The 12673-nt window shown below is 38.5% G+C and overlaps 1 protein-coding gene across 2 annotated transcripts in view; it reads left to right on the forward strand.

The window, feature by feature from the left end:
* Window positions 1–3673: 3673 nt before the first annotated feature.
* Window positions 3674–12673, forward strand: part of LOC139121380 (neuroendocrine convertase 1-like) — a 65746-nt gene continuing 56746 nt past the window's right edge. The window contains exon 1 of one of the 2 annotated variants that reach the window (XM_070686203.1): window positions 3674–4069. In XM_070686203.1, coding sequence (XP_070542304.1) covers window positions 3890–4069 — 180 coding nt within the window. In that variant the 5' untranslated portion in view covers window positions 3674–3889. The remainder of the gene's footprint in view (window positions 4070–12673) is intronic. The other variant, XM_070686202.1, reaches the window with a different exon arrangement.

The following is a 12673-nucleotide window of genomic DNA, read 5'->3' on the forward strand; positions in this document are numbered from 1 at the left end:
CTCTCTCTCTCTCTCTCTCTCTCTCTCTCTCTCTCTCTCTCTCTCTCTCTCTCTCAATCTATCTAAGTTTGTAGGTTTTGCAATTACCAAGCTATTTTTAACAGGTAGGATAGTAGTGTGGTGTGTAAGTATATTGAAGTATCTTTTTAGTCAAACTTTCTTCCTGTTCTTTTATGTTTGTAAGATTGTATATAAACCGACATGAATAAAGTGTTGATTTAATATAGCTTTATCCCATAATATGGTCTGTGTAGGGAATGGTTTGTGTAGGAAAGTATCCTGTATTTCTTGCCATTTTTTCAGACAGATGCACTGGTGCTTGATTGGGTTATTCAATACCATTGATAGTGATTTACACTAAATCAGATCAGAGTATTCTTTAACTAGGTAATTTCCTGCGCTACATCCATCGATTCATCACTGGTCTTTGTTGATATAGCATCTCCATCAAGCGGCATGGAAACAGGCAAATCTCATTCCGGCAATGACAATAAGGAGTTGCCCCTCTGCTCTTCCAGGTCATATCATCATAACCTTCGACAAAGGAATTCATTAATCACGTCTATTGTCTGATTTTTTCCTGTCAAGAAACGTCTTTGGAATGTTAACTCACTGTGCGATCTGCTCACCGTACGCCGTTCAGTTATACTTATGATCCAACAGTTACCGTTGAGATAGCCTTCACAAACACTGGGAAGAAAATGGTTCGATATATGCCCAGTAACATATTGGAGTCTTCCCCCCTCATTCGACATTATTCCAATTTTTAACGTAAATATGCTTTGTAGATTATCGCGATTAGGTCAAAGTTCAAATCCAGAAAAGATTAGAGAAATTGAATTCTGTAGCTTAATTTAAACCCACTGTAATGGCTCAGATGTTGATACGATGTATGAAAAATGAATGAAGCAATCCATATGGAGTTGCTCAATCGTTACAGTCGACCTCGGCAACTTATGTGCCCCTTTAACTTATCCGGTAGTTTAAAGAATGTTTTTAAATTGTAACATTTAGTGAGACTGTAACTTGATGTTCAATCTGAGTTGAAAATTTTAGTTTTTCAAAGAATGAATCTAGCTATTTCTCAACCCGATACGTGCCGTGTATTGGAAAATTGGATTTTGTGTGACAGTATCAAGCCCTCAGTGCAAATAAATTCAACATGTTTAATGTAATTTCCCGGTCAACCCCTTCCACGATCTAACATTTATTTACTTAAAATTTGCCAATGACAGAGAAATTAGTTGTCTATGCAACAAACAAACATAGATTTTAGTAAAAAATATTACTCTTAGACTATTAAATGCTATGTTCAAATGGACAATATTACAGATTATTGTTGAAAGGCTTACTGTCAATTCAAACGCGATGTGATGGCGGATATCTGCAGACGCTCTCAAAGCAGTGGCATTTTCCCAGACTATAATCTTAGCCTACATACTTCTGATCTGGAATACCTGTGAATAATACCGCTCATTTTAAAAGTAGCTTGTTTTATTCAAGCACTGAGCTGAACTTGTATTCGCTTGATAGTCAAAGTATTCTGATAATTTAGCAACGCATCAGTGCTACGATTTCAGTCGTTCGCGATAAATATTACTGTGGCATAATCTGTTGCATGAAACGATTTATGCTGACATAATTTGCTGAAAAAGTACACCATTATAATCTGCAGAGCAGGAAAACTTTGATAGAATTATTGCATTGCCTAGCATTTTACGATAACTGTCGCTACCTAAAAGTCGTGCGAAATGGACACTGCGAAAAATATGGACGCTGGTGCGTGCATTTGGCGGCATTTAGTTCAATGTAATAAAAAACTCTGCACCACTATATATTCTGGATTTTTCCAGTACTCCGTTATCCTGGTAAAAAAAATTCAAGTCGCCCCTGATTTCTTTCTTATGCCTCCCTATGCAGTGCAAACAGGCCATAAATAGCTGGTAAATGAATTCAATGTCAGCCTTCCAAATAAAGTCTTTTATCTTTTATTCAAGTGTTCCATATAAAGTGAAATTTCTTTGAATTCAAAGGTTTCAAAGCGATCTCAGTTTAATGCTTTTAAATTCTGCCGGAAGGTCACTAAGTAAGTTGAGAAGTGACATCTTCACAGAGGCAGCGCCAACGACAAAGACAAGGAAGGAACATATAAGATTAAACTTCAAAGAAGATTAAGACAAGGACACTATTGAAGGTTACTAGCTGCAACTTTTAACTATTTTTATCAGTACTTTGCTTTTAAATGTCAGCCCATTTCTTGTTCTACTCCCAGAAGAATATTGGGATAAACAGTATTCAGCTCGCCAACTCACTCTGTACATGGGTAGACTGCATTGTTATTGTTCACATGTGAATTCTGGTCCGGACTAGAATTCAAATGTAAACGACAACATTTATGGATAGACTCTGTGTTGACAAGCTAAATGGTAAGTGTTTCAACGTGCGTCTAGGAGTAGAACTGGCCCTTTAGATGAATATTAAAAACAAAAATAGTGAAATCATCACAAGTTACAGATACTGGCTATACAGATACTTCATTTATGAAGATATAAATGAAGGTATTACCCACGGAGGTCTTTTCAACACGTCAAGTAATTATTAATGAATCGGTCGAAAATTCGTCAAACTACTCAACAGTTATGTTTGCAATAGCCGGGTGTGAAAACAAAGATGTTTGTGAAGGTTTGCTGATTTCTATAACCTTCGCACAGGATAAAAAACATCGCAAACCGAAGCATACAGGCTCGTTTGTGATTCGAACAAGTGTTCGACGAGTTATATCAAATTCTGTTCCAACTATATCGACTTTCACATCACACAGTTAAACTGTCTCTGCGATATACATTGTCAACTATACACTTGATAACATCGTTCAACTTGAACTCTGAACGTCTTCTCTTACATTCGACCCACGAATACGTCTTAGTATGACGTCATCTGGACGCTGCACGGAGTCAACGACTAAATAGACAAAAGATGTCCCACTCCATAATACAGTCGATGATGAAGGTGACGCAAAGAGTGCAATTAACTGCTGTTGTGGCAAAAAATCGCACGCAGTTAATATTGCATTGTTCCAAGTGATTTTCAAATTCCCGTTTTTTTCAACGAAACCTGGTCTTAGTTTTCAGGAATTCCAATCGAAACGGTGAATTGTTCATCAGTTCACTCGAGCGTGGCAGACGTTGCTAGGCGACAAGAATGGAAACGCTGCGAACTCTATTCGTCTCGCTGTTACCACAAACTGAATTAAGTCCAAATGATCCATAAATGCTGGGCATCAGAAAAGACCGATTTATCTCCAATCTTAATGCTTGCAAGATACGCAAAGTATTACGTTGTCTGTTCCCCTAATCTCTGATGAGATAACATTACCTGCTAAAACACGTGTATGATGAACTATATCGCCAAAACTGTTCTTATAGCAGGACATCTGAGCAATAACTTAACGCGTTTTATTGCCTCTTTCAGATATTTTTCCTTCATTTGGAAGTGAAATCCCGGGGAATGATTGAGCATGCAGCTTGATATATAGGTGCCTGCAACTATCGACGTTAGCGGCAGAATCCAAGCGTGCACCATCCCTTCGCAAGCGACGCTATTTTATCCGCTTTACTTCCGCACAGGGGATTCTGGGTAACCGGATGACGTCATCGCTAGTCTGGCCAAAAGTACCAGCTTTTCCTGTGAATAAATACGACGAGCTGTCTCCAACAGCTGTTTTCGAGAGAACGCACTCCCAGGCGAGAGAGCGCAATCTTATCCGTTTGGTGCTGGCTTGTACGACTTGTGTAAAAAGTAGCTGTAAAGACGATAGAAGCGATAAGGCGTTGCACGAAAGTAGTTTTTATTTTCGTTGTTTTAAAATTTCGTTTTCTCTTTTGAAGTTATGATTTGGCGAACACCGTGTATGCCTAACTATGTGATAGTTTCGCTGGTTCTCATCATATCGGTGGTACATGGTGCCAATCACGATGGCTACACAAACGAATGGGCGGTTTTTGTTCCCGGAGGTGAAACAGAAGCTCGTTTTGTAGCAGCGGAGCATGGCTACAACTATGTCGGACCGGTAGGTAGATTTTTTAAAATTTATAACGGGAAATTATCCATGAGCATGGCTCCCAAAATATGAACCAAAAGACAGAACAAAATGTTTTCCCCGTCATATTTTGAATCTGTCATGTTCATGATTTGCACACGCAGTGTCTTGGTTACACTGATAATCAGCGACCAGTAAATGACATCACAAACAGCCAAACGAGAGATGGGCTTCCTAAAACATTAAAATATCAACAACCACTGTTCTTTTTTTGATTTTGCCAGTTTAAGATATTAACAGCGACTATACCGCCTGCTGTGACCAGCGTGTGTTCGTTCACGTCACACGAATTTTGCTAACGTGTTGCGTAGCGCGCCACTACACTATACACTATACGGGCAAGTCGACATTGCATCGTCCTTAGACTTCGTTCACAGCTACCTTGTACCCTGACAGTTCTATTTCAGTCAACTTTCATATTCGCATTATAGGAAAATGTAATTTATTTTTCGAGTATGGCAATTAGGGTCAATCTAACAATTATGGACACAGAAAAATTGCTCCTGAATAATATGTAATTTTTTACTCAGTTTTCCGTAATTCACACAGTGTTCAGAATCCCACTCTGTGTATGAGTTCTCGGTCACAAAAGATTCGGAAACGTACGATAAGGTTCACACACACACAATAACCCAATCTAAAACGGTGACAAACATCACCTCGAAAAATTTGAGCATTTCCAACCACAAATTTTATTATTATTATCTCTGTGTTGCGTATTTTTATCCTATTGTCATGACAATAGGACCTGTGTGGTGAATGTCGTGCTACGAGCCGCATTGTTATATTTTCAATGTACATTTTCTGCCTTCGGGAGCGTTTATTGAAAATGTAAACAGAGACCCGAATGGCTAAGGTATTATGTATTAATCAAGCACGGAAGATAATACCCCCTCTACCAGCATAACTGACGCAAAATGTATAATTCTATGTTGCACTGACAGTGTTTGCGTTTTTCCCGGGTCAACTGCAGGCGCATATGTCGTTATAGTGTACCTGAAACCACTGGCCATACACAGATCGTGTTATCACTGTTGTCGCCACTTAAACGGAAATTTCCGGCTCTCGCCCTGAGTATACCGCCGATACTTACGGCACTTATGAATTAATTAATATCGAAGTATAGGGTATATATAGAAATATATAGTGTGGGAAATTTAACGTGCGCAGTACTACTGCGCCTATTTTGAGAACAGGAGAATTTGACGCTCAAAAAACCCAACTCAATAAATGGCACCCAAAATGAGGCCGCTGGTTGATGTTGATGCATCGCAGCTTTAAAGAATGTGCAAAATATTCCGATTAGCAGCAAAGGTGATTAATGAAGGAAATAAAAACTGCATACACGTCCCCGGAAAAGTGTTTTTTCACGCACCGGGAAACGGTATGGACATCTGAGTCACAATCGGAAATACCAAACGACTTTGGAAACGTTTTTACACTCGAGATGCATTCTCAAGCTATCACTTCCTTTTATACTTATTAAAAATCATATTGAATTTATTTCTCATAAAGTGTCCCCAACCACCTGCTAGATTCACACAACGATCACTTACACACGTGACAACCTTGCATTCCAGTGTGTGTGATAGATGGCTCCCTTCTCACTTGTGAACGTTGCCTTGGAGTCAGCAGTCAGGCTTTGAAAAATGTTACCAATCCTCTGGTATACACTGAATGGATATTTTTGCAACAATGCCTGAAAATTTAACAGTGAGTTTTTGCGAACATTATCATGGTATCCAAAACATGGCGCCGTTGCAAATCGCGTTTTTAAAATGTCAAAAGCTGTCGCCGAAGCGAAGACCGAAATTAGCCGCAAAGCCTGGAAAAATAATGAAACAACATTATTGTCATGGTAATTCCGATCCTAATTTCGGCAGAAAATGATTCGCTTTCTCCCTGCAAGTCCGATTATTCTCGAACAACATAAGCGAACCATAAATGAAGCCAACACTAGGAGATTAAGCTAAACTGCAGGCTTATTTTACAATGGGAGTGATACATTTATTAACTGGTAAATCAAAACCTCAACAGAATTATGGGTTATAAAATATATGATGTCAGTAGAGGTAGCTGAAAATTTACAAGACATGTTATAACACGATAAGTGTTTTCAACCTGCCGCAGAAATGATTGCCCCTGTGTTGCATGGAAAACCGAAATAAAGCAGTCTGTATTCAGCTTTTGCTAAAAAGTACAAACTTCGGAAAAATGAAGCGATCAGATCTAAACCGTGTAAATTTATAATAACAAAATAATCAGGCCCATGACACACCCGTCACTTTGAGAAAATGAGGGAATGTTATTTTCAAAGATTTCCAGCGACGCGCACTGGCGAATTTAGTTCAACTAAAAATCTTACTTGAAAACCTTATTTATCAATCCGCCAAAATACAATCAGATACATAAAAGGAGAAATTTCAACCTAGTTATTTGTGATAATTTGGGGCCTATTGAAGATTAAAATCAAATTTGTAGTGCTCTTATCCTCTGGTGAGCGCTGTTTTCTCAATGCATTTTTTGCAAGTGGTTACGGGCAAGATTTATATACGATATCAGCTCTATAAAGAAGCATTTAAGTAGATCACTCAGGTAAAATGTCACTTCTCTCCAATGTTACTAGAGTGAACAGATATGACCACTTTGCAGATCCTGATAAACATGGTTTGTAAGTTTTCGACTACGGTTTTTTATTGTAACCAAATTCATAAATGCCCGTTGCGAGAAATCGTTGAAAGTAAAGTTCCGCCATTTTGTGGAAGAAATGAATGTGTTATGTATTTTCATCGTTTACAATACCATAGCGATAGCTTAGCCAATGGTGTTTGATTATTTTTACAAAATACTGACTTGGATTTGAAAAAATATGGCCATGGACGAGTACACTTATATGCGTACAGTCTATATATGACTTTAATACCAACAGAATCTCTATGCTCTGGTCAATTCACTTTACTATTACTCTGTTCTGGACTTCAAATATATTTGAAATTTGCTCAAAAAATATTCGAAGGCTTATACACAGCAAGGGATAGACATTGATACTCTGTTATCGAGCGTCTGGGATAAATACGGACTTGTTGATTCTGTTACTATTTTACGTACAAAGTCTACCCGTGAATACAAACCTATGCTTGGCTACTCTCACAATGAACCAAAGAGTCAAAGTAAATACATATTCGATGATTGTTACATTTTCAATCACCAGAAAATTGCTCTCCCGTTATTTCTCATAATTATTTGCCAATTGAAATTTGAAAATTGCATATACCACTATGTATAAAGAGTCACCATTGTCCCGTAACTATGTCATCGTGTACTGTCTTTATATGTTTATCATATCAATGACGTTCAAATTCCATTTTGTATAGTATTGCCGACTTGCTCCTTTCAGAGAGAGAGAGAGAGAGAGAGAGAGAGAGAGAGAGAGAGAGAGAGAGAGAGAGAGAGAGAGAGAGAGAGAGAGAGAGAGAGAGAGAGAGAGAGAGAGAGAGATGACTGAAGATGATGTCGACCGTGTACTGACGGTACTGATGATGGTCTTCGGGAGATCACGGTTGAAGAATGCATGGTGACTTCAGTATCATCCGCGGTTTAGCCCTTGACGATGTGGTAATAGTAATGGCCATTGAAAGTAATGATAGTGACAGCATTGGTTGGGTATATTTATAACAGTATGGGTAAATAGGAACAGAGACGTACACGGGACTCTGTTTGAGTGTAACGTTTTCTTTCTGAGAAAGGAAGACGTGTATTTATATTCTCGATATTATCTTGATGTCGTTTGTCAACGTGTTAGTTGTGTCACACCAGATGTTAAGTAAAGTCCTCGACATCTAATCGAAGCACGTAATTATTTGACATTTCAGTGTGAATGGTTATTTGCATGCAAACGACCTGCCAGAGAGAGCGTTTCATGATATTAACACGAGATGGTACGTCTCGTCAGCTAATTGCCTCCATCTGTATGGCCTTCACTTAATATGGATTTAATTGAGAGCAAAGAACGGATTAAAAATCTTCACGTCGACAGCATTTGTAACGATCGCGGAAAATTTGAATGAAGTTTACCTGTTTATTCCAGAGTTCTAAGTAGTAAATATTGATAAATTTTGAATGAAATCATCGTCGAAAACATGAAATATTGTCGCGATTTCCTCCCTGTTATCCGGCGAGTACACAACAGTAGACCCAGAGCCTGAACCCGGCGTACGGGAGATAACAGCTAGCATTGTCGAGATCCACGATTTAAATATCCCTTTTAAATTGTCTAGATTTCTATTGACAAAGAAAACCGCGCCGAGGCTTTGTCAAGAAATTAATCGTTAACCCGAAAGATGGTAATTTTGCGGGCTGGAAGAACGAACTACCGGCCTTAGAAAGTGCAGCCAATCTCCACAACTTATTTTAGGACATTTGGCAGTATTGGTGAGTTCGTATTTCGTCACTCGGAGAGCATCTGCATGGGATCTTGTGTACCATTACAGGAGGCGGAAGTTCACCGAACCCGGAGAGACGAAAATAATCACCTGTCCCCTGAGCATAGGAATAGAAAATATCCATGTTTCTATTTTATTGGCGCATATGCATAGTAAAACTGCAGTCATCCATGACAGAGAAGCGTTGGTTCTCATACCGCCGCTGACTGAGTATATTTGTTTGAAGTCAGTGTGAGTTTGTAATCTCATTGAAATTTCGGAGATGCGGGAAATGAACAAAAATGCTTCAAAAGGTAACAAAACGGGCAACGATGCTCAGGCGATTGCATGGCGGATAGGTCGGATATTTAAACTAGTGCATATCAAACAAACCCACAATCATCCGTATGACCGCGAAGGCGGAATACAAATAACACAAAAAGGAGGACATACTAATATCGTGCATACAGTGCGTTCACATAATTGAATTAGACGCCATACTTTTCATCTACAGGTTCCAATTTTCACATTCTAGCATTGACGTATTTACTGATACCTGTCCAGCTGATCACATTGACTAATGTTGTGAGTACGTGTACGCGGAAAATGTGTCGATACATAAATGTCACATACAAGACAATTAATTTCGTACAACGGGTTGTCAGTTGAAAGTCGTGAGTAGTGCTATCAAACACGTTACCCAAAGGCACTTGTTATTCATTGATATCAAATGTGTGTTTTGTGAAAGAGAAATGAAGGATGAAAACACGTCTTAGCGATGTATGAAGAATATACTTGTACATATACAATTCCATCGGCTTTGAATTCCTGGCTTTTGCTAACAATGAGCCGGCAAATTCGACAAAGAGACGGGAAACTACCAGGGATTACTCTCTTATCCTTTCTATTCTGCAACGGGTGTAATTTGTACGTACGTAGACATGGGGTCACGCGTGGATTGTATGAACAGTAAAAATTAATCAATTCGAGTTGACATGCCCACTGAGGTCGAATATTCGATCAAAATTTACGATTCTCAGACGACACAGGTGGTTTGCTCAACCGCGTCTCCTTCATAAGTCCTTTCCGTGTCGTTCAGTCGGATGATCAATGATATGGACTCGCATACATCAAAGATCCAAGCTGATCTCTGACTGCCATTGAATTAAGAACACCCCGGGATTATTTCCCATTTCTTTGAATATTACCACAAATAACACCGTAAGGGACTGAGCCAAAATATGTCACAAATCATTTTGATCCGGAATAATCATATTTCAAAGTTCAGAAGGATAGCATTTTGTTTCTTGTAATTTAATCAAAATCTATAATGGATTTGCAATGACAGACTGCTCAGCCAAGGCTCTTAGTCTAATGTAGTTTCTTCCATGTTTTCTCAAAGTGATAGAGCGCCCTTTCATCATATAGAACAAAGTTCAGTTTTGCTCGATGAAGACAACTCGTAACGTGTTGAAAAACATAAACATGGACTAAGTCATGGGCGTTATCACGCTAATGTTCTCAAAACAACGCCCGTCCCACCTAACATCGATTCTCGTGTTATGGTCTCCGAGACATCAATAATCTCAATAATAATAATAATAATAATAATAATAATAATAATAATAATAATAATAATAATAATCAGTCATCTGAATCTAAAACAACAACAACAACAACAACAACAACAACCAAAGAAACCCGGACTTCGATATTTCAGATATTTCCACTTGTGTAAATTTGCGATAAACGAAATAAGATTTTACAATTTTTGATTTATTTCGATGGCGAACTGTTGACAAGAGAGCCAAATCGCTTGACCTCCGAGTATTTGCCGTCGGTGCAGTTGTACTTGGCTAGCCTCTCAGCGTTCACCTGCCTGAAACACTGACGTTTTCAGGGTCAGCATATCAACAAAATTAATGCCGCACTGCCATGACTTCGGCTACTTAGAATTTGTGCTTTGATCTGTGAATGAGGCAACTTGAAATTACCATAAGATTGATGAGTTTTGAAATTCATATATTCAGATAGAAGTTCATGCCAAACAAGGACAAATCGTGCTCTCCGAAACAATGTGGACACATCGCCCCAAGTATACAGTCAGGTCCCCTCAGTTTTATAACCAATAAATAAGTTTGATGACGGAATAAATAATTGAAATACATTTATTGCTAAAGACACAACCTCGGAATCGAAGCACAGCGAGAGTAGGGCGAATACAAGATATACAAAAGCCTTTAAAATTAATTGCTGCCTCCAGTGCCTAATTTCCCTGTTTTGTTCAACCATATGGCAGGTAGTGTAATGTACGTTACACTCCAACCCTTAACGGTCATGTTTGCTTACACAATATGGTCAATTTCCACACAGAAATGTAATCATGAATATTAATGAGTCCCGGTTGCACGGAAATGATCCCCGAGGCAATACACACTTCAAACCAACTGCAAGGCTTCCTATTCACATAAGAATGATTAAAAAATGTAGAAAAATTACAAGTTATTGAATAGCTCACATCTATAGCGTTTTTGTGTGAAACTTGTTGAATATGTAAGGATATTTTGTATTTGATTTGACGTTTGTCTGACACATTCATATCACGATGGAGCCTGACAGGCTAAAACATGAAATGATGTTGCATTTTAGGCTCTCATGATAAATGCAAAGTGGTTTCTGCTGATTAGCAGCCGTTTTCTGTTTAATTGTAACCATAGAAACCAAATGATGTTCGTGTTTTAAAACCCATATCTGTGTCCTATAATTAACTCTGATTTTTGTTATTTTTTTCATCTGGTCGTCTCTGTCTATAATCTGAACTGTATAAATTCACCACACAGCTGTTCAGTTATTGATTGGTTGTGGTGTAACAGCTGCTTAGCATCAATATTTTCAATCGCTGACTGTTCGCCACGATTTCTGTTTCCTGTTTGCCCGCACGCTGCTGTTGCACAGCCGTATCGACTGCTTTTTCGTCATCCCATTGACGTTTTCTTTTAAAAAGAAAACTCCGAGACTGCCGATGGATGTAGAGTTCGTTAATTTGAAGCCGTTTTGATGGAAGTAGCACAATCAAAGTAGTAAAGCTCATAAAACTTAGCGGATCAGCTTATACAATCTGTAGTCCATAAATATACCTTGTTACTTACAGCTTGCCGCCTTCACCAAATACTCGTCGAAAATACCAGACGTAATTCAGGCATATGGCGTCTGTCATCATGAATACAGAATACAGTATCATATTAGTATTATGAAAATTTACGTTGTCTTGAGGACACGTTTCTGTATTTCTTGTGGGCACACCTAAAGTTTGGACATGAAAATTACCATGGGGAGAGTCAGCCCAATTTTTCTCAGGTGATCCACGAATTTCGTCGCACATATAGTATTTCTTCTTAACTAACCCTAAATCAAGCAATCCAGCCTTTTCACTCAAGTTGCGCACCAAAATGTGAGAGTATGCCGTATGTAACACGTTTAGCATAATGGATGGCAGAGAGATAGATGGGCAGAAATAGGTGGAGTTGGCAGTTATAAATGATCAATAGAAATGTTAAAAAAATGACAGGTCACAAATTCTCGAAGAAATCAAAAACATGCCAATAGGATGTAATCTTTGGATGGTAATTCCAGGAGATTTTTTTGCTGACAAAACGCTTCAATTTTTTGCTGATAATATGCGTCAGTGTTTGCAGTATGCACGCAGACTCTATAAAAACACGTTCTCAGTGTTTGCCTTGCGTGACCACTTCTCGATATGCTGTTACCTACACCTCTCATGCTTGCATGTTAAAAATCGTTAGTGGAAAGTTTTTTGTTCAAAGGTACCAGCTTTTTATGGAGTACAGCGAATGAAACACACATGTATGGAGAACTTTGGCGATAAATCACACAACATTGAACTTTATACTATACCAGCCAAGGTATACATGCATGTCATTCAAAGTCTTGAAAATCAAGGATTTTAAGTGGTTCAGATGTGACGCACGGAGTTTCTGATGACATTAAAACGTGGATCACAATAGCATTGGCTTCTGCAAATCTGCCAAGTCAAAAAACCTTTCTTCGACGTGGCGTGACTCACTGCATTGAATTGAATCACTAGAATCAATCGATGAATATGCATAAACATATTTAGGCTACTGCTCCATGT

Source organism: Ptychodera flava, chromosome 21 (assembly GCF_041260155.1).
Source record: "Ptychodera flava strain L36383 chromosome 21, AS_Pfla_20210202, whole genome shotgun sequence".
Lineage (NCBI taxonomy): Eukaryota > Metazoa > Hemichordata > Enteropneusta > Ptychoderidae > Ptychodera > Ptychodera flava.